Here is a 27,856-nt window from a genome sequence, read left to right as displayed (position 1 = left end):
GGAGAAGTCCCCTCTTTGGATGGTGGATGCCAGCTACAGGTCCATGACTCTGCAAAGCTGCAAGAGGACTATCTTGGCCATACAGTACTCTAAACTGGCTAGGCCCACCAGTTCAAGGGAGGAAGGCAACATGGAAGGTCTCAACTGGCGATAAAAGTGCAGAGCTTCAACTTGCAGTAGATGATTTGGGCAATGGTCTCAGCAGCAGTGTTCCAGAGTCGTCCTGCGGCCTCTCGTGCTTTGGGTTCTTTCCTCTAAGAGCTGATTACAAGAATAGCTGCAAATCCAAACCCAATCAGTAGAGCAGTCGAGTGAGTTTCAAAAAGACACTGAAGTGAATCGAAAAGCTGCAAGAAGAAAACTTTTTCCCAATGTTTACTTAGCTGGACAGATCCGTCACAATTGCTCAAGAATTGGGACCAAGTGATGATATTGGTGGATGTGCCCATCTCTGTCCGAAGGCCACCCATACTGGATCGAACCTGCAGAACCTTGTGTCCTTCTACCTTCATCTATGCTGCTTGGAGGAAGCTGTGAAGCCAGTTTCTTGGTATGTGAGCCATCTTAAAAGTCATGCGTCTCAGGTTGTAGAATCGCTACTTTGGTTCTTGGGTCTCAAACCTAAGCCCAAACTGGAATGGGAGAGAGGTCTACGAACACCTTTCCCCCATCCGGGTCACCACTTTTCTGGGGTCCATCGGTTGTCTGAGAAGCAGTTAATAAAGTGTGTCTGGGGAGCACCACTTGGGCACATCTACATGGTGCCACTGCTGGACACACTACCCGCGACCACAGCTCTCATTAGGATTGAGGGGAAGTAAAGACCCTCTATGGGCACCCGGGTACATTCCAAGGGATCAATGGGAGGTCCCTCTATTGCTCTGCTCACACCTTTTGCCAGGATGCAACATGTTCTCAAAAGGAGGTTCTTCTTCCCGCTTTTCCTCCTCGTCGGAAGCTTCTAACTCAATTCTGGTTTCCATTATTTTGTGGGTACTCGGGAAGGTATCGCACCTAAATGCCAATTGCTTGTTACTTGGTCATTTAAAGGTCCTCTGCTTGCTGATGGTTGAAAATCATCTTATTTTTCTGTGTAATAATCTTCCTAATCAATAATAATATCGAAGTAAATCCAGTAGGAGAAGATTGCCTATGTGCCCGCCACATACAGGCATTCGATGGACCTAATCAGTAATTTTTCACATTATATGTTTAGTTCCTGTACCCCTTTCAAATGTTTTAACAAATAATCTGTATTATTTTCTTTTATATAGTCATTTCAGGGTGGTTAGGTCTTTGATGGTTGTGCAGCAACAACATGTTTTGTAGGTTTGGAATTTAGGGGCTTCTCCAGCATTTTAGTATTAAAGTTTTAATATTGAACAACGTGTGACTCGATTCCTTGCCCTTTACGGTCTAGCTGCTAAATGTTAATCCAGCCTGCTGAAGTGGCAACCTGAAGAATTTCTACAAGAGGCTGCACCCAGTTTGACAGATTGTGTAAAAACGAGGACATGATCTGCAATTGAGCCACCATACAACTGGGTGTAGCTGGACACAGGGGTCTGCCCTGCTCTACTATCCCACTGTGTGTGTAGAATTAGGCAGCCCTTTCCTGATGCCACTATGGATCTTATGCAAGACCCCAAACTGGGGTAAAAAGTACCAGGCAGAAAACACCAGCCTGATGAAGTCTTTCTGTCTGCATTAGCAGGCTTGATTCTGCAGAACCCATGTTAGAAGCCGCAGTGGAATAATCATGGCGGCGAGGTGCTAGGAAGAGGTGTGATGAAACTTCCTAACTGGCTCACTAGCATATACCTTGATAACCACGTCCCTGAAAGGCAGTACACTGAAGCAACCACAATTGGCATTCTCTCCGGTCATATGGTGTATATAAGCCGGCAGAAACAGAGTCACGGCCTCCATTGTGCCCACCTGTTTCCATGGACCAGAAAACTATTAACAGGGACACCACTGGATCCCTAACAGCCATCGACGTTCCCAATTCTACTACTAGATCGCCCACACACGCGCTCTGATCCCAGGCCTCATTGAAGATGTAAATACCAATGTGCCACCTGATAGATTATAGTACCCTCCCTGTGCCTGATGCCCAAGGTCTATCTGTCAAGCGGATGAGAGGAGACAAGTCTAGAGATCAGCCGAACTGCACTGGGCAGAACCTTTTTTTTATTTGTTTTTGGTTTATGAGAAACCTTTACAAAAGAAGAGTATTAAAAATTCAGATTTCGTACAAGAAGCAGTTTTTCCTGCATATTTAAAAATACAGAAAGTGAAAGAATAAAGCAAAAGGGTGAAATAACAAGGTAAAATAAAGGCTCAGAAACCAGGGATTTAACTAAGCAGACTGATCCCCTTGACTGGAGGGTTCAATAACTTGCTTAGTCTGTTGATGGTTCCTTAAGATAGTTAGCTTCTTCAAGATTTTTACAATCTCAGCAGTTAGCATGACTTCTTGGCCAGAGATCAGTCTGTCCCAAAATGCATCCTGAACTAGGCTCTCCTCTCTGGTTACAAATCTCCCCAGTGATGATACTCTGATCGCCCATGTGCCTTCGCACTCCAGCAGCAGGTGTTTGAGGGATTGTAATTTCGGAGAGGCACAGATCTTGCAAAAGTGTATTGCCTTCTCGCCCAGGTTTCTTTGGTCCAGTATTTCACCCGTGTGGGCTATATTCAGTCTGAGCCTGAGAAAGTTGTTTCAGATTCTTTGGTCCGGGAATTTTTCCAGGTAGTGCGGGATGTTGCCAAGCTTTCTGTGCGCTGTCAGGAATAGGTTTGGAGGGTTAAGCCTTCTGATTCCCTCGATCGTTTTGATCCAGTCCTCCGTTTCTAATGTTTTTTTTTAACTTTCTTAGGATTTTGTATAAGAGTTTCTCTTGTTAATTCCAGCCTATATAAAATGCAGTCAATCTTTTCTTCCAAGCCGAGGAGTTTTTTTTTGATTTAGACTTTTTTAGATGTTGGTTTACATCGAAGAAAAGAGTGGATACACTGGCTGTAATTATGTTACGATAGAGGGACAGTAACTTCCACTCTGTGCGGCAGCTCAAAGAGGTCAGACCCAACTCAAATCTCAGACTAGCGAGAGGAGTGCACAAAGGGAGATGAAGAGAAGATTTCCACAAAGAGCCCTCAATTTTACTCCAGTCGTAGTTCCACAAAAGAGGCTTTGCCTCAAGGCCATAAAGAAGGACCGGGACAACTTTACCTATGTAGAACTTCACTGGGCAGAACCATCTAATTGCCAAGGTGACCCATGCCCTGCTCCCATCATTAAGGAATCCGCCCACGATTTGGCCCCATTCATCACGTCCTTCATCAACTCTTCCTTTAAACAGGTATTGTCCCTGATATCCTCAAGGACGCTTGGGTGATCCCATTGCTTAAAAAAAACATCCTTAGACCCAAGTATACCCACCAACTTCAGACCTACAACCACCGTCCCGTTCCTGCTTAAAATTTTAGACCGTGAAGCATACCTTCAGATCCAAGATTACTTGGAATCCAACAATCTTCTAGGTCTACGACAATCTGGATTCCGTCCCAGACATGGGACTGAAACGGCTCTGATAGAGCTAAAAACCCAAATTGAGGTCTTGAAGGACAAGGGCAAACTAGCAATGCTACTTCTCCTCAACCTCTCTGCGGCATTCGATCTGGTCAATCAACAAATCCTATGTAGGCACATTCACTCTGTGGCCCACTTCTCGACCTCAGCCACGGCCTGGATTAAATCCTTTCTGAGCAATAGATCCATTAGGGTCTTTTTCCCGTCCGCAGCTGCGGACCCCTCTCCTATTCACTGCGGCGTTCCTCAGGGATCTTGCGTGTCACCTACACTCTATAACGTCTTCAATAAACCGCTTTTTGATGTACTTGACTATCTGGGTGTCTCTTAAACAAACTATGCTGACGACACCTAGACACTCATTCACATCACTGGAGACTACGTAACTGACACCAAGGCCCTTAATGACGTCTACCTGGTCATCCAAGCCTGGATGGCCCAACACCAGCTATGCCTCAATGACGACAACACGGAGCTCCTCATCTTGGGTACCTCGCAACGCCTTAGCAAACTAGAGCCGTCCTACCACTCATTTATCATAGATGGTAATACCATCCAAGTCTCGAAAGACACAAAAACTTTAGGCTTTTACCTTGACGCCTCTCTATTCTTATCTCGACAAACAAATGCTGTCATAGCCTCCGCATACACTCGTAAACTCATCGCAGCCTGCAGACCATTCTTGACCACTCCTAACAGTGTCACACTAACCAGAACCCTCATTATGTCTAAAATTGACTATTGTAGTGCCCTCTACTTAGGAACCAGCCAAGAGAACCCGAATAAACTACAAACCACCCAGAACAACGCTATCAGAGCCGCCCTAAACGTCCCTCGTAACCACCACATCTCCAAATCCAGAACTAACCTACAGTGGCTACCTGTCAAGCAGAGAATCTCACTGAAAACACTTGTCCTCTCGCACAAATGCTTGGCTAACAAGGCCCCCCCTTACCTCTGCAGTCGGCTGTCCTGCCACTCGTCTACCCGACCTCTAAGAACCACCCAGACCCATTGTCTATCGATCCCTAGGTTTAAACTCCAAAAAGCGAGGGGCACAAGTTTCCCAGTCTTAGCTTCAAAGTTGTGGAATGCCCTTCCCGTTACTATCAGATCTGAAGACTCATTCAACACATTCAAGTCCAAAACGAAATCATGGCTCTTCAAGCAGTACTGAGACATGCTCTGCACACCGCAGTCTCACATACATTGTCCCATTGATCCTGCCTATCATATATTGAGGGCAGCACGAAGGATTGATATTGGGAACTAAGTGTTCAGGAAAAATCTAAACTTGGAAGCGAAACGATGAATGAAGTAGGCTTGGTAACTCTTAATAGGGGCAAAGCAATACACAATACAATAACGTACATCAACAGGACAGCTTCCAACAAACAAAATGCATTTCCACTACCGCTACCCTGAAGAATTCAGCATGTATGCACTTCTCAATACATCGAAGCCCATGAGAGAGACATGGATTCAGAAACGAGTGGCTTCACTTTAAGGAGGCATTTTCGATTTGCTACTTATCTTTAAGCTGTTCAAACACGTGCTACAACTCTTTCCTTGGACCTGCACCGGCCATCCCACATGTCATCCAGCAGCTGCGAGCTGGTAACTGAGGATTTACTATCTAGTTTGGGTTAAAATCAGTGTAAGACCGTATGTGGTAATGCAATAAAAAGTAGACACTGTTTAACAAAAGAGTCCACCATGCAGTAGCTTAGTAAAGCTAAACAAATATTCTCACTTTAGCCTGCTAAGTGGAAACCCATCTTTTAGGCAAGTCTTCTACCTAACCAATGCAGTGCAGGATTATATGGCATAGTCTAAACTAATATAGTAGAATCAAAACAGTGGTTTATCTTTTGAGATTGTGTCCAATTACATAATGCTATTTTCTTGTTTCCTTTGTTTGTAACATACATTTCTTTTGCCGCATATCAAAGGACCTGCCTGTGGTGTTGGAGGTTCAGTAGGAACTACTGGTGCGGGTGCTCCGACCTCCTCTGTAAATTCATCCTCACTAGGCGGAAGACGGTGTGCATTGGCTTGTAGGTTATCTAGCCTAGTATTTATGTCGGCATGGAGAGCAGCCATTTCAGCATGGAGAGTGGGTATCACCTGTACAACACTTGTCATCGGTCCTGCAGAATTATCCATCTGTACTGGGTGGACTCCGTGGCTTGATAAACTGTCAGGATATGGATGCACATCTGCAGAATACCCCTAATACCTAATTATCCAAAGCCCCTCTGTAGAGAAGAAGCTAAGTACCCCCACCTCAACCACTTTGTCCATATTGCCTATATGTTGGGAACCAGAATGTGAGACACGTGCAGTACCAATGAAAATACTGATACCTGGGAGAATCCTGGAAGCAAAACTACCCGTTTACATGTACCACCTGAGTTATTCCCATAGCCTATTCCACAAAGAGCTATTATGGAGACCTTGAGAAGATGAGCAATAACTTCCCAAAACTAAAACATGAACAGTAAAGACAAATTCTCTTGGGTGAAAACAGTGAAATGTTGGAAAAAGTGGCAGAATACGTAGCATACATGTCAACATTCTGAAGCACCTGGAAGGGAGATTTTGTAACGGAAAGCAGGAGAAATGAATTTTCCTATAGGCTTCCATTGGGGTTCTAATTATTTTAGGTGGGAGAAAGGGAAAAATAGCAGTATTTGTAATTGAAAAATCGGTAGTCTCTGGCCCAGCTGGTAGGATTGCTCAGCAGTTGATAGCTCACTGCTCCAATCTGTGTGTGAACTGCAGGTCGCAGGTTTGAATCCTGGCAAGGCCAACTCAGCCGTTCATCCTTTTGAGGTTGATAAATGGGCACCAACTCTGGTTGGGTGATATTGTATGTATATATGTTCTATGTAAAGTGCTTAGGTGGAAGTGCTATGTAAATAACACAGAATTGTCATTAAACAGGAGGGTTGGTATGTATGACCTAAAAGCAGGGCATAATGTAAGACACCCAAATAGCATATCCATCTAAGACTGTAAATCAGACACAACACCTGCGTAGAAGAATAATATTAACCAAATATCTGATAGAAATGATTCATATAAGCTTTGGCAATACTTGTTCTGTTTAATCATTACAATAAAGTCTCTGGAGGAGAGCTCAGGGGCAACGTGCTTGCCTTGGAAGGAAGACAACGCAGAGAACCACCGGTTTGATCCCCGAGTCCGCACTTAGCTTAGAAACCTCTGGATATTAAGCGGGTTATAAATAACCTATCATATCAAAGCTAGGTAGTATAGCTCAGTGGCAACACACTCTGTCTTGGAGGCAAGACGATGCAGAGCAGCACAGCTTTGAATCCTGGGTCCATGCTTAGAAACCTCTTTGGTTTTAAGCGCGTTATAAAAAAAATTATAATTGTATTGAGCTGTTGAATGCATCACTATGCTGGGCTTATACTGCATACATACCAACCCTCCCAATTTAGGTGGGAGATTCCCGATTTTTCAGTGAAAAATAATGCTATTTTTCTCCCGCTTAAACTAATTATAGCCCCAAAGCATTCCTATGGGAAATGTACATCTCACGATTTTTCTGACAAAATCTCCCTCCCAGGTGCGCTGAAATGTTGGCATGTATGATATTGGTTTAAGAGGTTGCTTGGCCTCTGTATTAACATACACACCAACCTTCCAGTTTGAATGGAGGCCTCCAATTTTTAAGAGAAAAATGTTTTTATTTTCCCCTTTCTAAAATATCAATCATGCCAATGGGAACAATAGTATACATATTTGGCATGTTGCGGTGGTGTCTCTTTGGTGCTACATCTTCCACCAGAGGGGTGGCTAGGACTGGGTAGGAATACAAATGACTGCTAGATCAGCGCCTCATCTAACTACAGAGAACCCCAAAAGAGTGGGGACCACAAAGATGGCGTCCTATTTAATTAGCAAGCACTCTCTGTACGCATGCGCTCCAATGCGACTTCTGATTGGCCAGTCATGCGGAAGTTTCAGCCAGACCCCTTTGTTTTGTTCTGTCAAAAGCGTCGACGGTACCTGCTGTCAGCTGGGCACCTGCCGCTGACCGAGGCCAGGGATTGGCTGGCGACCATCGTCGGCAACGGATTGGCTCGCGGCGAACCCCTGCCTGTTGCTGATAGGCTGGGGGGCGGGTACCCTTGGCGAGCTCGTCCCCCCTTTTGTCTGTCTTCGGGCCGCAGCTCGCGCAGTGCAGCAGCTGTCAGCGCCGAGGAAAGATAGAAGACAGCCCTAAGCGAGGATAGGGGAATAAGGACCCCCCGCTTTCCGAGAGCCAAGAGGTGAAGTCCGAGAGAGAGGGACCCGGGCGGTGTGTTCCTACCAACGACCGCAGCTTAAGGTGGACCGAGGCTAAAGCAGGGGGAGGTAAGGTGGAGCGGCCGGATCGCCTCACTCCTTGGACCCCTGGTGGACCCTGTGATTGTTGTTCAGGATTTAAGTCCCTAAGTGTACCCCTCAATCACCTCGCCACAGCGGGGGCACTTAAGAGTAGGATGGAAAACCCGTGGATTTAAGGTGGACTGAGCCTGAAACGCCTGTAAATACTGGAACGAATTTAAGGTGGACCTTTCGAGATCTCAATGAAACAGAGAATTTGTGGTGGGCTAGTCCAGATTTACCCGGACTAAAGGTTTCCTGGTTTTCAAACCCGTGTGCACACTGGGGGAGAGAGAATGTAGGTGGAATGCCCGGGATCTGTCTGTAAATACACATTTTTTTTAAGGTGGACAGGACCTGGTCATCTCTGGAGGAGAAGTTCCGGTGGCATGATCCTGATCAGGCAAGTTGAGGAGGATTGGATGAGTAGTGCTGGGGCCCCCCTTTTTAGGCCAGTGATGAGTTGAGGTTGTTCTGCTGTTACATCACCTGGACCATGGGCCGTGTCCCAGTGTGATCCTGAGCCTCCTGGTCAAGCCTCCCATCGCTCCCACCACATTGGAAGCCTCTACAATGAATAGAGAGACCGGTGTCCTTGAGGCTGCGGTGCAGAGTCTTTGCCACAGGGAAGGCGACCAGCGGGCCACTCTGCTCTTCCAGCACCCCCACAGATCCTGATCCACTCAGTCTCTTGATATCAACATCCTGTCCGAGCAGCATCAGCAGATCATGGAGACGGTGGGCAAATTCGAGTTCAGCCGCAAGGATCTCATTGGGCATGGCGCCTTTGCAGTGGTCTTCAAGGGGCGCCATAAAGAGGTAAATGCTTGGATGACTGGGTTAACTGGCACTCGATCTATTGCTTCTTTTTCAAACTGGTGCTTTATAAATGCAGTCCATCCATGCATATAGCGGAACTTGTCCACAGACTACAGTCATGCAACGGGATCACGGAGCATATGGAAGCTTTGCTATCCTGGCCCTTGTATGGGCTATGCAACTGTGGACCCTACCTAGGAAGCACAAACCTGCTCCATTTGTATAAACCTTGTCTGTGACCCATATTTAAAATCTTCAACTGTAGTTCATCGGTAAGAACCATGATGACTGGGTGTCCTTCCAAACCACAATTACAAGCTGTTTGCCAACAACTATCACCTGTCATGCATGCAGCCTGTGATTACAGAACATCAATACTTCCTTCACATGCCAATAAGGCAAGCAACATAAACATCTAGGTCATTGGAACCTATATTTAGACAACAGCTAAAAATTGCTGACCTCCCTACAATATCCATTTTTAATACCCACTCATGGTTCACTGGCTGTATGTAGCCTGTCCTTCCTTGGTAGTATCTATGCAAGTGTCAGACCCGCTTGCTCTCATTTGCTATGTTTGTCTGCTTCATTCAACTGCTCCATGCGTTCACTACCTTTTATTCAAGGTATTATATTCTCTAATATTGCCAGATGGTGTGAACCCCCCTCTGCAAACTTCATCACAAACTTCTGTCTATCATTCCTGTAATATTCAGGTTTTAATGAAGGTAATCATGAGATGTATCCTTCTTCCAAAGAATTGGTTAATGCCATGGCTGCAGTCCCCAGTCAGAAGTGGTCTAGTGGGACCAACTGTTATAGTGCATTGAACGCGCCAATGTACCCTAAAACCCTCAAATAATCCTTGGGATTGTCCCCCCTTCTCCAATAAGAGGACTAGTTCTAATTGTTCTCGTCTATAGTTTTTGCTATGTGGATTGCAGTGTTGCTGATGCGGGATATTGAGACCAAAGCTGGGAGGTGAGCCCATCTGTGAGGGGAGGACCAGTAAACCCTGTCTGATTCCCATCTAGCTGGGTCTTCTCAGTCTATCTTTCATCCCAGATTGATAACATGAGTACGATGTTCATTTGGGCACTGTGGACCAGAAGTGGGGCGCTTTGAAAGGCATATAATATTTTCTGAAACACCATGGACAATTCGTCTTAACCTTAACTATGCTACGCGCTAGCACAATATCTAAATATATATCAATTTTAATAAAGTTGGTTTCCTATGAGGATTGTGTGATAATATACAGGAACATGGGTTCGATGTCCCGAGAATGTTGGCACTCCTACGGTGGGTGGTGCGTTAGTTGCTTGCGCCATGTTTGCCTCTATTGCAACATCCTGTGTTTGGGACACATTTAGACCGACAACTCATACTCCCAAGAATGCACGTGCCCAGTGAGGGAGATTGGGTGTGAGGCTCAGCTGCTCTAATTGGCACATGCCAAAGCGATCAGCGTAATATTGCACCAATCTTCACTGGTGACTGTGCCACGGACACTCTGGGCACGGGCCAGGCCCACTCACGCTTTAATCCTCCATCTTTTCGTGGTGTGTGCACCAGTGTCGTTTTGGACACCTGTACCGTTGAAGAGTTGCACTTTGGAGTGCGCTGAAAGGGAAGCGCAACGAGAAGGCCCTCGGTCAGCTGTGCAGCACCCATTCCATGGACCACATTCCCATTGGCTGAGCTGTGGTCAGGGCCAGAACCGGCTGTGGCTCACCTGGGATCAGAGCTGTCCATCTCAATACCCAAGCACTGTCACTTCTGTTCCTTCAACTAGGTATGTAGCTTGGGTTTGCCAAGCTTCTCCCAATCCCAAATGTCATGTTGTTCCCCCACATGTCCTGCCAATCCTGTCTCCACGTATCCTTTTCGCTTCCATTCCCCCCCATCTTGTCATGTCGCTCCGGTTCCTCGCCACATGCCCTTGCACCATGCCCCGACCTCCACCCATGTACCCTGTCATTCCCCTACCGCACCCATGTGCCCTCTTGCTCCCGTTCTAAACATAACGTTTTGCTCCCATTTCAAAATACATCAATGCTTAAAATGTTGAGTGTAAACTTCAATGGCTGGATAAGACAGGTTGGCATCTTCTGATTTCTGTTTTCAAGTCTGAAGATGAAAGACTAGGGCCTGATTCACAGAACCGTTCTATGATGGCGCAAACCCATTGCAACATGCTCGGTGATCAGGCCCTAAGTATCAAGCATGTTTGCAAAAGTCCCAATCTGGCAACAGAATGGAGTGAGGGGCCCCGGGGAGACGTGAAAGGAAAATATAAATGCTGTCATCCTGTATAAGAATACTTCTCGGGCGCCACAACGGGAGCGCGTATTTTAAGCACACTGCAATCTATGGGGAGTCTTTCATCTCCTGTCTGCCGTTTTTGTAGTCTTTTTCTCCACTTAAACACGCCCACAAATAGCCCAACCTGTTGCTGTATTGTGAAGGGGGCTTTAAAGTTACCGTTAACATATGGAGTGGGTTATTTTCACTGTAAGTGAAAGCCTGGAATGTCGAACAATGCAGCTCTGCGCGCCCGCTGTGTGCTTCTCTCTGGCTGGGGTAGTTCCTGGAGCCGTGGAAAGTGCTGATTCCGGCATGGCTCCCTGGGAAGAGGACATGCCCGGGCATGCGGCCCAACTCAGGGCCATCCTTTTGTTTACATAAACCCTCTGTTTACGGCGGCGATTACTGATTAAACGATATCGATTTAAAACGGTGTTTATTGTTCCCCAGAAACCGGATGTGGAGGTGGCAGTCAAATGCATCAACAAGAAAAACCTGGCCAAGTCCCAGACGCTCCTGGGGAAAGAAATCAAGATCCTGAAGGTAATGCCATACTTTGCCAACCCCCACCCTATCGCCCCTCTCCACAAAAGACCAAGCACAGGCAGGCAGCTCCCACTCACCACTCTTCTGTTGCTTTTTAGGAACTGAAGCATGAAAACATCGTGGCCTTGTACGACTTCCAGGTATGTCCTTTTATTTCTCTGTGCTTGTGTCCATGTGGAATTACACCGTTTTTGCGTCTAGTGCTTTATCACCGCGGATCTCCCTGAATTATTAAAACATCTCCCTGATCAGTTGATAATCTTCCAGTTGCCCGTAGTCATCACAAGGACGAAAACCCCTTTTAGCCACAACTGTTTTTCTGACACCCTCATTCATCCCAAAACCTCAGTGAAGTGTGCTCAGTTATTAGAGATCACACTGATAGGGGACATTATACAGCAGGAGAAGTGCTTTGTGGCAACAATTCGTTTCACAGGAGGTCTTTTAAAATATAATTGCCGTCTTGTTCATTCCAATCTCTCTGATTATCTAGCTCTTTGGTTTCCCCTTTTGCATTCTGGGTCTTGTATTTCTGATTTTTCCTTTATAGAACTCAGACTGCAACTCCCAGAATGCAAGTACAAAACACAGGACTGGCTTGGATAAGATCCTACAGATTGCAATGGATCATCTTGGCAACTATGTTAAAAAGCTAATATTTTGGCCCAAACAGGCACGGACAAACATCGGTTTAGAAAATATCGCAATGGGGCCGTTTACTTAAAACCGCCCAGTAGCACGGTATGTGTCTGCACAGTAGCAGCGTGAGTTGCATGGCTTGGGGGCAGAGGGGTGGGGATGCAAGCCGGGGCCATTTATGGGCCAGATCCCACCGTCCCTGGGTTTTAAACGCCCCTGCGTGGCGGGGGCATTGCCCGCGTCCCGCCGGCCCTGCCAGTCCTGCATTTCTTCACTCGATGCCATACATTGTTATTGTGTCGTTCCGCCCCCTCCCCCTCACGTGGCGCCTCCTGTTTGTTGACATTCTTCGCCGCTCTCTGATTGGCCGCGGCTCTGGCGTGTTCCGGGGCTGGCGCCGCCCATTGTCCCTGGACAGCCATGGGAACGTGGCGCGGCGTGGCGACGCTCCGCGCCGCAAGCCTTCTGGGAAGTGTAGTGCGGAAGGCGAGGCGTTGGGCCTGATCTCCCAGGAAGTGGCCTGGGAAGACTGCACGTGTTTCTCCAGATGGGCCGTGCACAGTTTCCATCGTGTATTTTGTAGCTATTTAAGTCTTATGTTTATCCATGTGGTGGAGAGGATGAGGAAGTACTGTTTTCAGCAAGACTGGTTGTTGGCTAGCCGTTATTTTAGGCAGATTTTAGCACGGGTCTTCTTTGTTGCATTCTGGGACTTGAAGGCCCATGTCTTCTGTGGTCATGCGCAATTCGGTCTTGCCCCCCACCCATTTGTATTCTTGGACTTGTGGTTGCTCCTTTCCTATGTGAAATGTAATAAAACTGCACGTGCCAGAATTCCAAGCAAAGCAGGAGTGGATGGACTTCTCACGTACTATATATAACCCGATAGGAAGTGCAGGGGCGAGTATGTTCATCAGTGTGCACAGGAATGCTAATGGGTTGGGGGGGGCAACATGGTGGGCCTCAGGTGGCTGGAACACTGAGTTCTTCCCGATATTCCTCCCCCTTTGTGGCTAAGCGTCCTTCCTCGGGTCGAATGTAACATTTACTGTAATTACGTTTATTTGGTTCATTGGTGAATTGGTAAACGCGCCATGTGGTGATGTGTGATTCTGTGCAGTAATCCAGTAGTCACCCTCCCTTTCTGCAAAACTGGGACAAAAAATTAAAAAAATAACTTAGGGCAGATAGCTGAATATCGGGCCATTACTGAAAACACTGTGACGTCTGTCATTCTACGCGAAATGGAAAATCTCGAATTGAAAAAACTACTATCAGGGATTGGGAAAGGTACAGTTGTATTCTAAAAGCCATGCTTCTGTTAGTAGGCTTTTCCGAAGGAACCAGAACCGACAGCCATAGCTTTGTTTTCCTAAGCCAGTGATGTGTAGGAAATATTTCAAATAAACACGTGGATTGATTGGAGGTTGGGGGATGGGTGCATACATATGGGGGATATTGGGTCTGATTTTAAAAACGTTTTACTACTGGATCTTCCCATTCAAAAACACTTTCGTAAATCAGGGGTCCATCGTGTCAAGCTTGTAGATTGTCTCTGAACAGCTTAATATTAAAACTGCTAAATTGCTGACTGCCTTGTTTTGTCCATAGAGAACTTTATTTTCATAGATTTTGGGGGTTAGACACAGTGGATTAACCCAAAGCATTGTAGCTTCTCATTTGAAGGTCTTGAGATTTCATTATGGCTGTCGGTGCTTGAGTTGAACACACACCCTTTTGCAAAACCGAATTATTATTAATAATGTATAATTAATGGAAATGTTTAAACTTTTAAAGTACTTATTTTTATTTGATTGTTGTATAGTATGACAATGTTTTGTTATTGAAACTCTGGCATACGTATACCCAGAATCCAGATGAAAGAGTTCTCTGAAACGAGTCAAGGGTTAAAATATAAATGCTGCCAGTGAAGTCAACTAAGACCGCGACACAATGGTACTTTTCCAAGCTCCCTGTACCATGACACAGAAAGTCGTGCTCATGTACTTTGACTGGGACAGTGGATCCGGTTGAATGTTCATTTCTGTGGCAAGCTTTGTCATCTCTGTGGGGTGGCATTGCGGAGATCGAAATAAAGATTTATTGAGCAGGAGCTAAAAGCAACCTCTGGTTATCCGACTTCGCTCAGTAAGCAGAAGGTACCGCTCGCGCCCTTTTCTGCTTATCAGAGTTAATGTTACACAGGTTTGCTTATGGAGCATAAGCTGGCCTATGAGTCAAAAGAAGATCTCGTCGCTATTAGTATCGTGCTGACCAGGCTGTTGTAGGCTACCAGCAGGATCCAAATAGCTCCCAGCCAGCTCTTGGAAAATTCAAACCCGGCACTGGAGTGTAAAATGAGAGTTGAACAAAGACATCTGACAACAGCAACCTGTTTACAAGATCACTTGTCTGGTGTTGTGCTGCAGTTTTCCTTTTTTTATACCTTTTTTGTTTTGCAAAGATTGCTGCCTAATTCGTGCTTTTTGTGAAATTCATAGTGGGCGCATTTTTAAGGCATTCTGTGTATTTGATCACGTTTTGGGTGGATCCCATGGTGTCGGCAGACCTTAGTTCCTTAGTTTGTGGATAATAATAAGGAAGACGTCAGGAGCGGGGGTAGGGGGTGGAGACATTATTTTCTTTTCAGAACCCTAACAACTTTTGAAATTAAAGTGACACATCATTTCTTTGCCCTCTGCCAGTAGGTCCTTTGCTGCCCACTTTCTGATGAGTGTGAGCTATTCCCCCCATTGAGGCTAATGCATCGTGAGTTTCCAGAATGAAGTGCCCACGCATCCGGGCACCTTTGCACCTTTCTGAGAATACCATCCCACACAGCCACCCGCATCTAGGGGGCACCTTTGCACCTTGTGTGGGGGCGATGATGGTTTCTGAGAATGCCATCTCATGCAGCCACCCGCATCCAGGCACCTCTACCCATTGTTTGTGGTATAAGACACCTTTTCTGATGATGCCATCTCACGCAGCTACCCATGGGCAGTGTTCTGCCATTCTGGGCATCAATAGGTCCAAATAGTGAGTAGTAAAGTGTTGTATAGACTTAGACACGCCCCCATTCAGTTGCGGCTGTGATCATGTGTAATGTCCTTGGGCACAAACTAGGTGTAGAGCAGAGGAAACCGCAGATGATTTCAAGAGAAACGACCACAAGAAGTTTGGAGCCGTACGACATCCAGCCTCCAAAATGGCCACCGGCGCGCACGGACGATCGCCCTGAAGCGGAGCAGTGGGGCCGCGCTGCAACGGAACCCAGTCTGCTACTGATCCGCAGACTACATCGGAAGAAGAGTGCGGTCCCAGTGAGGCTCCGGCGGTGTCCCTTCCAACTGGCGCACTACAGCAGACCCGTGCGGATGTGAGGGCGGGGCGCGTATCCACTCGCGTGGGATGCCCGGGTCCCCCGCCGACAGCGCTGCTACTCGAGAATGAGGGACGTACACCCCCGAGTGGACCAACGTGTGAGGCAAGCCTGAGCGCCACCAATGGAGAAGAAGTGCCGGCGCGGCTGGGAGGTGCGGGGCGAGTGACCCCGTCCGAGCCCTGCTCCCGGTGGCGCCGACGAGCAAGACAGCCCAGGAGAGAGGTGGAGGGCTGGGGGTGAGCCGCTACAGCCCACGCGGCCCCATCTACTGGCGAACTTACCTAACAGCACATACGCGGCTCCGTGGGCTGGAGGTGTGCCACCACGAGACACGGAAAGGGGCTCTCTGGGGGCGTGAGCCTGTGTGGGCCCGTGGCACAGAACCCCCCCCACCAAGAGCGAGACCACGCAGCGACATCCGCTAATCCACCGGGCTGGCGAAGCACACAGCACAAGAGGTGTACAGTGGGGGTGAAGTGCTAATACTGATCGGGCCAAATAGCCCACACACTCATGCTGTATCTGGACCCTGGAGGACCACCGCTCCCCCAAATAGTTGGCCGTGTTGCAGTGGAACACCGTCAGGAGCGGACTCCGTAGGGTAGCACCAACCCGCACATCGCCAGGCCCCCCTGCAGCAAACACACCGAGCCATCCTCAATTTGCTTTATTGAAGAAGAGCTAGAGGCAAGGGGACAGCACCCGAAGAAGAAGTGGCGGGGATAGCTAGGACACGCGGACCTCTCCCAGACTAGCCCAAGCTGTGGTCCCCTAAGCGCAATCACAACACCTACAGGGTGCGGTCAGAGCACAAATACAACATGCATTGAGACGATAACACCTACAAAAGGCCAAGCACGCATCTAGTGATATTGGTACCATGGAGAAAGACAAGTCTAGGAAACTCCCCACACAAAGCAGGATGGATCAATACACCATCCCTCCGCCCCAGGTGTCAGACCTCCTCCCGCAATCCACGGATGAGATGGATACTGACCAGGGAATTTCATTGAAAGACATTATGGCTGGGATAGCCGACTCCCGCACATCAATGGAGCAGAATGGAGCAGAAAATGGACGGGATAAGTATTGATGTATCCCTCCTCCGACACGATCTCCAAAAACTAACGGCACGCACCGGGGAAGCTGAGCATCGCATATCCAATACAGAGGATAGAATGCATAACATGCAACAGCAGCTCCAAAATGTCACAACCAAACTGAAGGTACTGGAGGACAGAATTGAAGAAGGAGAAGGCAGATCCAGACGCAACAATGTGCGCATACTCGGCATACCCGAGAAGGCCGAAGGCCCCTGCATGGAACTCTTTCTAGAACAATGGCTGACTGACCTGTATGAGCCAGACGCCTTCTCCAAGTTCTTTTCCATAGAGAGGGCACACAGAGTACCCACAGCCAGACCTCCGCCCGGCACACCTCCACACACGGTAATAGTAAAGTTTTTAAACTACAGGGATCGTGATTCCTTACTGCAACATGCGCGCGCAAAAGGCGCCATCACATTCAATGGCTCCAAAATTGCCTTTTTCCCCGACTACACCAGGGAAGTGCAAAAGGCGAGGCAATCCTTCGACCACCTCAAAAAACAAGTGCAAACAATGGGAGTGAGGTATGGCCTGCTCTTCCCTGCGCAACTCAAAATTTATCACAAAGGGACAACAGTCCACTTCAATGACCCCAAGGAGGCTTGGCGCTGGGCTGAACAAAACAGACAGAGACTAGTCGACCCCCACCCCCCCACCACCCCGCGACAACAGGTGGAGGAATAGAAGGCCCCCACCAGTACAACAGCGAGAGGCCCGTCGACCACCAGCGCAAGACCCACTGGAAGATCTGGGGGGCTGACCACTGCCTCAACGCCTGCCGGATGCCCGAGGCCCCATTGGGTCACCCAGGTTGAACTACTGAATCATTTTGTCTACACACACACACGCAACATCAGGCTACACACACTTACCTGATGCGGCCGAGTATGTCCCAAGACCGCAACACAAGGAGAGCCCCCTCCCGATAGTGAAACAAACTCCACGTTTATTATACGTGGCGACTCCCCCCCAGGTCACATCCCCAGGGAAGGGCTCCCTCCCCCTGGGGTTCCAAGTGGGGGGAGGCCACCTGTACTTGAAGTTAAGTTAAACGCATGTAAGGTGTCCAGTTGATACCATGGGTTCTTTGTTCGGGCGACCGATGCTTCTAGTTGGGAGGAGTATGGGGAGGGGGTTTGAGGATTTGTTAAGTTTAGTTACAGACGGGACCAGTCAAACGCACAAGATAATATGGCTAGATAAGACGATGATAACCCACGGGCATATTCGCAGCTGGCGCATAACACCACCAGTGGCAACACAGGCCGTGACTATCGCAAGCACCTATGGCATCACATAGCGGTAGTAGCGATGCTCTCAGAACACTGAGGCTCATGACATGGAACGTTAATGGTCTGGGCAATGCAGTCAAGCGCCGGCTGGTACGGCAATTTCTAAACGGGCGGGGTGCTGACATAGTGTTCCTGTCTGAGACCCATCTTGCGGGCACAGAATGTACCCTATTCAGACGTACAAACTACAAGCTGACACTCCACTCAGGTTTCACAATGGGCTCAAGAGGCGTCATGATCCTGGTACACAAAAGCCTCCCCTTCCACCTTACTGCCGTAACCCATGACACAGGCGGCAGATACGTATATGTGACGGGCAAGCTATGGGACCACTCCATTGCACTGATAGCCACCTATGCACCTCCAACTCTACTAGAGCCACTACTTACTGACATTGCCCCGTTAGTCGCAAACAACACTTCTAATCTCATGATACTGGGAGGTGACTTCAATGAAGTCATGAATGTAGCCCTGGACAGGTCACACTTGCGGAATAGAAACCCCAATGTTCCCACCAGACTTGCCACGTTTGCCAACGCACTAGGCCTATGCGATGTCTGGAGAGAACTCTACCCAGACACGAGAGCTTACTCCTTTCACTCAGGGGCACATGCCTCGCTCTCCAGGCTAGATTATCTCTTCACCCCAGCAACTGACCTACATACGGCACAAGAAATAAACATACTTCCCAGAGGCAGACCATTCCCCGCTAGAACTGACACTCATAACATCCAGGCGGATTCCGCCGCCGAGCTGGCACCTGAATAGCTACTACCTGGGTGACCCTGAGCTTGTGGACAGGCTACAGGAGACCACCAATACATATTTCGAGCTCAACACACAGACGGCAATGAACCCAGGAACACTGTGGGAGGCCTACAAGAAGGTGCTGAGAGGTAAACTAATATCGTGGACGATCGCTAAAAAGACAGCACTTGATCAAGACACTTGAAGCCGAACAACAGGTTAAGCAGGCAGAGGAGAGGCACATAAATGAGGACACACCGGCCTCCAATCGGACGTTGCTACTAGCACAAAAAAGGCTTCAAAATATAGCGATGGACAATGCGAAACAAGCGCATACTGCAATGCGAGCAAGACTCTATGAAACAGGTGACAAGGCTGGCAAGATGCTGGCTTGGCTGGAAAGGAAGGAGCAGGGATGCAGTCCTGTCCGAAGGCTCGACACAGGAGGGCCGAACACAGGGCGACGGATCAGGAAATAAGCCAAGGCTTTGCGGAATACTACGCTGAGCTGTACAGAGAACCCACGACCCAGATGGATGTCACGATCATGGACCAAATTGACATCCCCACCTTAAATGAGACGCAACTGCAACTGCTGGAGAGGGATATCACCGAAGATGAGATCTTAAGTGCCATGTCGGGCCTCCAAACTGGTAAATCCCCAGGACCTAACGGCTTCCCGGTTGAGCTATGGCGGAAGGTGGGAACCAATGTGGTGGCCCACCAACTACTCCGAATGTATCAACGTGCGCGAGAAAAGGGCATTCTCCCACCAGATCTGCGAGAAGCAACACTAATAGTGATAGCCAAGACGGACAAGCCCCCGGAAAGATGCAACTCATACAGGCCCATTTCACTCATCAATAGCGAGACCAAAATACTGGCGAAATTACTTGTGGACCGTCTACAACAGGTTATTCCCTCTCTGATACATCCGGACCAGTGTGGCTTCATGCCACAGAGATCAACTCGCATGAACCTCCGCAGGCTATACTCGGCCCTGAAAAGGGCCAACAGCATACGGGGCCCACTAGCCCTACTAGCAATTGACTTTGAAAAGGCCTTTGATTCGGTGAGATGGGAGGCCATCTGGACCATAATGCACCGCCCGCATGGGCTTCAGTGAGAACTTTATGAGGTGGGTGCGCCTGTTGTACGTATCCCCGGGTGCCAGGACCAGGGTCAATGGTTGGCGATCAGACCTCTTCATTCTGGGGAGGTGCACGAGGCAGGGCTGCCCACTGTCGGCCATGATTTTCATAATCGCTATCGAACCACTGGCAATCCTCCTGCGAAATGCGCCAACCTGGGAAGGCTTCCGATGGTCTGAGACCTGGGAAGACAAAATATCCCTCTATGCGGATGACCTGCTCATCTATCTGAAGGACCCGAGCAACTCCTGCCCCAGCGTCATGCGCCTGTTAGAGCGATATGAGGCATTCAGCGGATTACGTGTGAACTGGTCCAAATCCATCCTCTTCCCTATAGGAGACTTCTCGATGGCAAACCTAGCGGCTGGCCCTTACCAGATCGAGAGGGAACAGTTCAGATATCTGGGGATACGTATCACGAAGCATCTTACTGAATACACAACCCTGAACCTCTCCCCCCCCCCTTGTAATAAGATGTGCAGAAGATACCCGCCATTGGATCTCCCTGCCACTAACGCTGATGGGCATAGCTGCCATGTTCAAAATGATAGCTTTTCCTAAATTCTTATATATCCTGCAAAACGCTCCATTATACATCCACCATCGAGAATTCCACAAAATCAAGTGCATCCTCCGGAAATTGCTATGGGGAGGAGGACATCCGCAAATTGCTCTTGCCACGCTCCAGAGGTCCATCTGGGAAGGAGGGATTGGACTGCCCAGACTGCAGTCATATTACTGGGCCAGCCAGATGGCGGTAGTAAATGATATGCTTCATTGGGACGGAAACCTCCCACACATCAAAGGTCTTATCTGCAATGCCACGACCACGCCACTAGAGCACCTGTATGGAGGCCTGAACCGCACACCAAAAAACAGATATGGTAACGCATATAGTGAGAATATGGAAGGAAGCACATCAGTACTTAGGATGTGGAGGGAAATTAACGCTGGCGCAACCCCTATGGAACAACTGCAACCTTCCCGAAATACGAAAATTGCCCAGATGGCCCGAATGGGTCCAGCGAGGAATCACCAACATAGGAGATGTGGTACACGAGGACGACCTGGCACCATTTGAGACATTGCATTTGAATTTCCCCTTCCCAGTCACAGAAAGGTACCACTACTTGCAGCTGAAACATGCTTGGATGACCCATCGACAGAACACACAAGACATGCCGGAAAGCTCCCCATTAGAGCGAAACATAGTTCTGGACCGGGTGGACCGGAAGGTCACCTCTACCATGTACAATGTGATAATATCCTTTGCGACACCGGAACTAACCAGCTTGAAGACAAAGTGGGAACGAGATGTGGGACCACTTCAACCAGAGGACTGGGTGGAGGCCCTGATGTACCCGCGTGAAACAACCATTTCCTCAAGGCTAAGACTGGTCCAACTGAAGATCCTGCACCGCACCTACTACCCGAGAGTGACCCTCTTCCGCTGGGGCAAATCCTCGGATGCACGATCCCTACGCTGCAAACGAGAAGAAGGTACCTTTTTCCATACTCTGTGGGAATGTAGTAAGATTCAGCAGCTCTGGCAGAAATGCTGTGATAAACTGTCTAGCTTTATGGGTAAAGCGATACAGAGGTGCCCAAAACACTTTCTCCTAGGGATCTCCAGTGAAACTGACCTTTCCCGATATGAGAAATTGCTCTGGTCAACTGCAGTGGCGGTTCTCAGGCGGAACATTGCGCAACTGTGGGGCTCGGAACGTACGCCCAGCTACGACCAGTGGGTCACAGATGTGGACATATGCGCTATAATGGAACATAGAGTGTATGCGGCGAGGGGTTGCCTGCAAAAAGCAGGCAAAATATGGAGAAGATGGGAAGAGGCTAGCTAAATGACAGGGGTGGCTCCGCAGCCTCCGAGACTGAGAGATGCCCCGGGAAAGTGGAGGTAATGAATCTGCCATGAATAGACTATGCCATGAGGTCATTGTGATGCTGGAAATGCATCAGAGGGACAGGGCCTCTGAATCCTTGTCCTTTACTGCTTTTTATCGTGTGTTCTGTCATGTTTTCTGCCCAGGAGTCTATGTGGGACTCCTGGCAGTGCAGCTCTCTCTTTTGGTTTGGTGAACAGACCCATGGGATACCCTTATGGCACCCATGGGTAGGGGTACAACCCTGTGCCCCTAGTGTATGTTTCTGGGCACCTGTGGGTGGCCCACAGAGCAGGGTATGGGCTGGTGGCAGCTCCATGCTGAATTTGACAGGTGCTCTGTGTGTCCTCCATTTTGGGGTACCCAGACCCTGCCATTGGGATCAGTTAATTCCTGATAGGAAACAAGATGGCCCCTGTGGCCTCTTGCTTTCTATTGCCTGTTAACTTGTTTTCCCGGAAGCCCTGACTCTGTCCCTTCCCCCTGACTGGCTGTTGGGTGGAAGTTCCATATATGGTGTTGTTGTGAAGGCCCAGCTAGACTGACTGCAGCCTTCCCAGTGACTGTATGTTGTGGGTACCTCCTGTGGGTGGGACCTGGGTGAATGGAGTGTGTGGCCAATATACACTCCTTGTTGTGGTTGTCTGGTTTCTGGCATGAGAGACAAAGACTGAGACAGCCCTGCCCAAAACTGGCCTGAATGCAGTGTGTAGTGTTGAATGGCTGGGTACTTGTCCCAATCCACATTCCTTGTTGTGAGTGTCTGAAAGGGAGGAGTGTGGCCTGAATGCACTGTGTGCCTGATTGGCTGACTGACTGCATGAATGCCCTTCTGTATGATTGGCTGCTGAGTGTGTGCCAGCAGTGTGGATGAGAGACAGAATAGTATATCTGGGGACCTCTCACCACTGGTAATGGGTTCAGGGAATGTTCAGAAGCGTTCAGAAGCGTTCTGGAGCTGAGTCTCCACTTTAAGAGTAACTGGAACTTCTGATCCTCGACGTCCAGCTGGAAGAAGAAGACTTGCTGTTGCATTTGCTTCGACCGATCCGAAGGCTGCCGAAATCGTCGAAGACTGACCCGAGAGAGGACCTGGTAAGGTGCCCTCTTCCCGTGCTCCGAGGGACCATCGAGCACCGCTCCATCTTTGCCGAAGCGCCCTGGAAGTCAGACCCTCGAAAGGCTGCCGACCCGAGACGGGACCGCCGAGGAGATCGAAGTGAAGCACCCGGACATCGCCGCCGTCGAAGTCCATTGCCGTCGACCAGGGTTCGCAGGTTTGTGTAACCGCTGGAGGCCCGTCGAAGTTGTGTTGCCCAGCCGTGGGAACCACTTGACGCCGTGCCGCCGACGACCGGAGCCGTCCGCTCCTTTGCCTAAGAACATTCGAATCGAATCGAAGGACTCCCTCGTCCGCACCGTCGACCGCTTTATCCTGCCGGAGAAAGTCGAGGACGACCAACGCGCCGAGGAGAAACCTGCCGGTGGGTTTCCCGCCACCCGAATACCACAAAGACTCAAACGACTCTACGCCCTTGCTGGGCCTCCGTCTCCACAATCTTTGCGGTCCAGAACTATTGTCACCGAGGTGCCCCGCACGCCTCTGCCTTGCAGGACGCCGACGCGCACCGCTCGGACGAAGCTGCTGCCTCATCGACGCCGTTCTACCCTGTTTGTCGACGGACGTTCGACGCCCCGTGTCTCCCGCTTGAAAGGGAAGGCATTCAAGAAGGGCCGTCGATTCCCCGTCGCCGAACACCGAGTTCCTCGACGCTTCTCGACGCCTCTCGATGATCCGTGACTCCCGCTTGAAAGGGGGTCGCTCAAGAAGGATCTGTAGACGCCTCTTCGAAGAACTCGACTCCACCAGGTACATTGGGGGGGTAAAAACATTATAGGAAGGAATAAGACTTGCAGAACAATATATGGACTGGGCTTATGCTATATCTTTATTTTACAGGTTGCCCAGGTGTGGGGATCTCCACACAGAACTGTGTCTAGTGGTAGGGGCCAGTATTCTGCCTATTGCTCAGCCATCTTATTTTCTCTCCTCTCTCTATTGCTGGTTTCACTCTATTGATCTGTGTGACATTGTTACAGTATTGTTGATGCACTTTAATGAGATCTAATACAAAGGGTGGTACCACTTTAGAATTGTATATATTTGCCATTGTTGATTTTCCTAAGTACAAAGTGAGTTATTATGATAAGTGTACATAACCTTGAATATTGATTATATAAAGAATGTGTTCTAACCAATACAGTGTGTGGACATTCCTTTGTGGGGGCTTGGGGACTACACTGTACTTAAGAACCGGCCTGCATCACCTCCTGAGAAGCTAGGCCTTGATTGCTCGTCCATTGCTACCGTAATAGAGAATCTTGGCTGGGGTCTTCTGTGCCTCTCTTCTACCATATAGAGAGCAGAAGTACAGACACCCCCCACCAGTCTTTCTTTACAGTCATCCTATGTCAAATTGATGGTCTGTCGGTCCGTGGTCCCGGAAGTCGAGTTTCTAGATGCTTTTGTTTCTTGACTGTTTCTCTCTCTCCATCCCATTACCCTCACCTGGAAATGTTGATGTTGCATATGTTCCTCTCCCTTCCACCCTCTCCCCTTTTTTTTTCTCCCCCCCCCTGCTGTTCCTATCTCTCCCCCTCCTTTCCCACGTCCCTACCCTGTATTGCAGAGAAATAAGTGTAATGTTGTTTTCATTTTCAATAAAATCTTTGATAAAAAAAAAAAATTGAGTATAGTGTTCTTCTATGTTGATAATAGACATATCCCTGTCAAGATAAAACATGACAAAAAAAGAAATATTTGCGTAATTGATTGTAAATACTCGAATGTATGTGGCAGGACGCCCACCTTTTGTTTCAATTCTACTTAGCCATAGTCCTTCCACAATTAGGGCTGTCCCTCCTGTTATCCCTGGCTCAAACAAGAAGCTAACATTCAGAATTGTACAATTTTGGTCCCATGTGTCTCGAAAGGATTACCTGGCTTCATTCAACCCTCACTAGGCCCAAATAACGAATGAAAACATTGAAAGGCTGGATATCCGTTAAGCAAATCGAACTGGATATTATCGAATTATATTGAAATTACTATTAGTTTCCCCTTTAGCCTCCTTTCTGTTTCTGCTGTGTTAAATACAAATTTGGATACTTCAAATGAAAAAAGTTTGTAAATAAAACTATATTCATTATAAATAAAATAAAAAAAAGGTGGCTTTGAAAGGGCTCCAAGTGGAGGAGGTATACGCCATCATGAGGCAAGTGGCACAGCGAGTAGAGCGCTATCCCGGCAGGGCCAAACTCAGCCTTTCATCCTTCCGGGGTCGATAAATGAGCACCACACACCGTGGGTAATAATAAGCAGCGCTCAGATACCTCAGGGTTCGTAGCGCTATATAAATGCCAAATTATTATTATTATTATGACCCAGAGCAAGAAAGCTGCTCCGGTGACAGTGGCCGGAGGTGGAGCCAGACCAAAAAGGACAAGGATGAGGCACGTTGTTTTGTTCCTCCCTTTCCTTTCTGCACCCCTCTCCCTCACCTCTTGTTTTTCTCCGGCTCTCCCAGAAATGTCTTCAGGCCTAGTATGGTAGTCGCTTGTCTGTTTCCATTTCCTTCCCACTCTCCCCCTCCCTCCCTTCCTTATCTATGTCTTAGCTCTTGCACTATCTGAAATGTCATCAGGCCGAGTACGATAGTTTATTTCACATCCTTACTGTTCATGGCCTGTAAGAATGTCATTGTATTTTCCCTTGTTCCCTCCCTTGCCACATTGTTTATAGGTGCTATATAAATAAACTATCATATCGTATCACCCCAAAGACTGTGTGAATTCTGTGGAGGGGGGGGTTGCCTCATGCAAGGCCGTATCCCGCAGTGGTGCGGCAGTGTGGCAGGTGCCATAAGGCTGGACATTATGCCAACATTTGCAGGAGCTCCTTGGCGTCAATCACTGCAGCCAGCAAGCCTGAGCCAGGCAGGCCAAAGTTGCCACCAACTTGTAGAGGATGACGACTGGCTGAAAAAGGATGGTGGGGGCGCAGGAACGAGAAGAAAGTGTTTCCCCTAGCGAGTACGATTATGATGTTGAAGAGGTGTTCCTCATGATAGAGAAACCACACGAGCCCCCGGCAATCTATACAGGGGCGGTAGAGCGAGGGGGTGGGGGGAGAAGGAGGCAAAGAAACCCAGCCCCTACAGCGCGAGCACGCGAGGGGCCAAGGCTAGCAGTGCAAGCGAACTGAGTATTGCTGAAGTTACACAAGTTGGGTTAATGTTTTGTGTTCCTACCCATGGGATGTTGTGACTTGGGCACGTCACCATGCAGTCACATGTTGCTGTTTCAGTGATCACAGCGCGTCTCTTAGTGCCCTAATAAAAGGGGCTCCCGTGTGTTTTTGCGCTGCATGCACTGTAGCTGGGCCCGGCCTCCCCGGTGCGCATAACACAAAGTAATTAGCCAAGATAAAGTCAGAAAAAAACAAAGTGTTGGCTTGGTTAGTGCAGTGTGGCTTGGATAGTGCAGTGTTAGCTTTGATAATGCAGTGGGGTTATTAGAGGTAAGGCAAAAGGGCCAGCGGCAGCCCCGTTTATGCAGCATCAACTACACTATGTGTTGACAAAAAAAGATAAGTCTCTGCTACATAGGAGTCCGAATACATGAGTAAGGGGTACTGTCTCTTTTTTGATGTATTCAACAGAAATTCATTATCTTGAATTTTAGATATTCCATTGTTGGTTATTGAGCTTAATTCTTCTACACGATATCATGACATCGAAGGCGGTCAGCAGTCGGTCCTGCAGTCGATATGCTTGTGAGCGCTCTGGGACAGAATGTGGCACTGTATCATTCCCCATTACCCCATCAGAAAGTTGGCCAGTCCGCTTCCTTGAAACGGTCTTTGCCGACATGCGCACTGTGAGATGTCAGAAATGTGAGGCGGGCAACTTTGTAAAGAGTTTTCAACTTTAGTCATTTTAATTAAAGATAACAGGTTGAATAAACGCCTCACTAACCCTACTCTGACAAGGATTCCCTTCCTAAAATAAATTCCAGAAAACACTCTAACCAAAGGATATCTAACCTTCACACTTATACAACAATCAGAACAAAAAGGAAATATATGGCAGTTCAAATTAACAACACTATATAACATATGACCTGGTTCACAATGTGATGAATGTCTCTTATCACCATCTGGATGAATTCCCCTTGCCCAGATCAAAAGGAAGGTTTTCTCAAAAGTTCAAAGGAAAAACAAGGAGATACGGTTTAACATAAAGTTCTTAGTTCTTGTACTTACGTTCACAAAGTTCTGTTATTTCCTCAAAGTACCTTGAAAAAGTCATAAGCTCTCCCTCACCTGGAATAAGAACTGTACCACCATTTGTAACGACAACAAATAGTTGGGTCAGGATGGTTCACACAACTTTACTGCAGTCAGCCAGCTTTCACAACTCTTCCGCAAATGTCACAACTCAACCTGTTGTTTTTATATTAGTACCACCCTTCAGCACTTGGACCTTCTACTACCTGGCCGATCCTTTCACCAGGTGTCTTCTGGGCAATCACTTCTTCAACCACCAGAACATAAAAGTGCTTCAATGGTAACTTTCAAATTAGAACACCTTCACCAGTCTTCTTTGATATAAAAAATGTTAGCAGCTTTCAGGCAATAGGACATTGACATTAATCCACATTAGGGCTGTTCGTCAAACGATGCTCATCGGCCCCCGGATAGCTCATTCCCAAAGGGAAGCCTGTTTGCCACCTTTCCTCCACTTCGGCTTCAATAATAACATAATTGGCAGGATAACATCTTAGGGCACTGCTGCAAACTTTGCTTATGTCCCTATGGATGGTCTACTCCAGAAGGGCAGTCTGTTTGCACTTCTTACTGCTTCAATAGTTACACATTAGCTAGGATAAAGCCTTTTCCTGTTGCTATCT

General features: G+C 48.1%; 1 protein-coding gene across 2 annotated transcripts in view; it reads left to right on the top strand.

Annotated features, from left to right (window-relative positions):
• The first annotated feature begins 7,748 nt into the window (after positions 1–7,748).
• ULK1 (unc-51 like autophagy activating kinase 1) overlaps positions 7,749–27,856 on the top strand; it is a 278,755-nt gene continuing 258,647 nt past the window's right edge. For both annotated transcript variants that reach the window (XM_069620071.1, XM_069620070.1), the window contains exons 1-3: positions 7,749–8,815; positions 11,573–11,665; positions 11,767–11,808. In XM_069620071.1, coding sequence (XP_069476172.1) covers positions 8,726–8,815; positions 11,573–11,665; positions 11,767–11,808 — 225 coding nt within the window. In that variant the 5' untranslated portion in view covers positions 7,749–8,725. The remainder of the gene's footprint in view (positions 8,816–11,572; positions 11,666–11,766; positions 11,809–27,856) is intronic.

The sequence above is a fragment of the Ambystoma mexicanum genome, chromosome 10, assembly GCF_040938575.1.
Source record: "Ambystoma mexicanum isolate Mex_15411 chromosome 10, UKY_AmexF1_1, whole genome shotgun sequence".
Classification (NCBI taxonomy): Eukaryota; Metazoa; Chordata; class Amphibia; order Caudata; family Ambystomatidae; genus Ambystoma; species Ambystoma mexicanum.
Note: the sequence above shows the minus strand (reverse complement) of the source record. Positions and strands in the feature narration are given on the sequence as shown.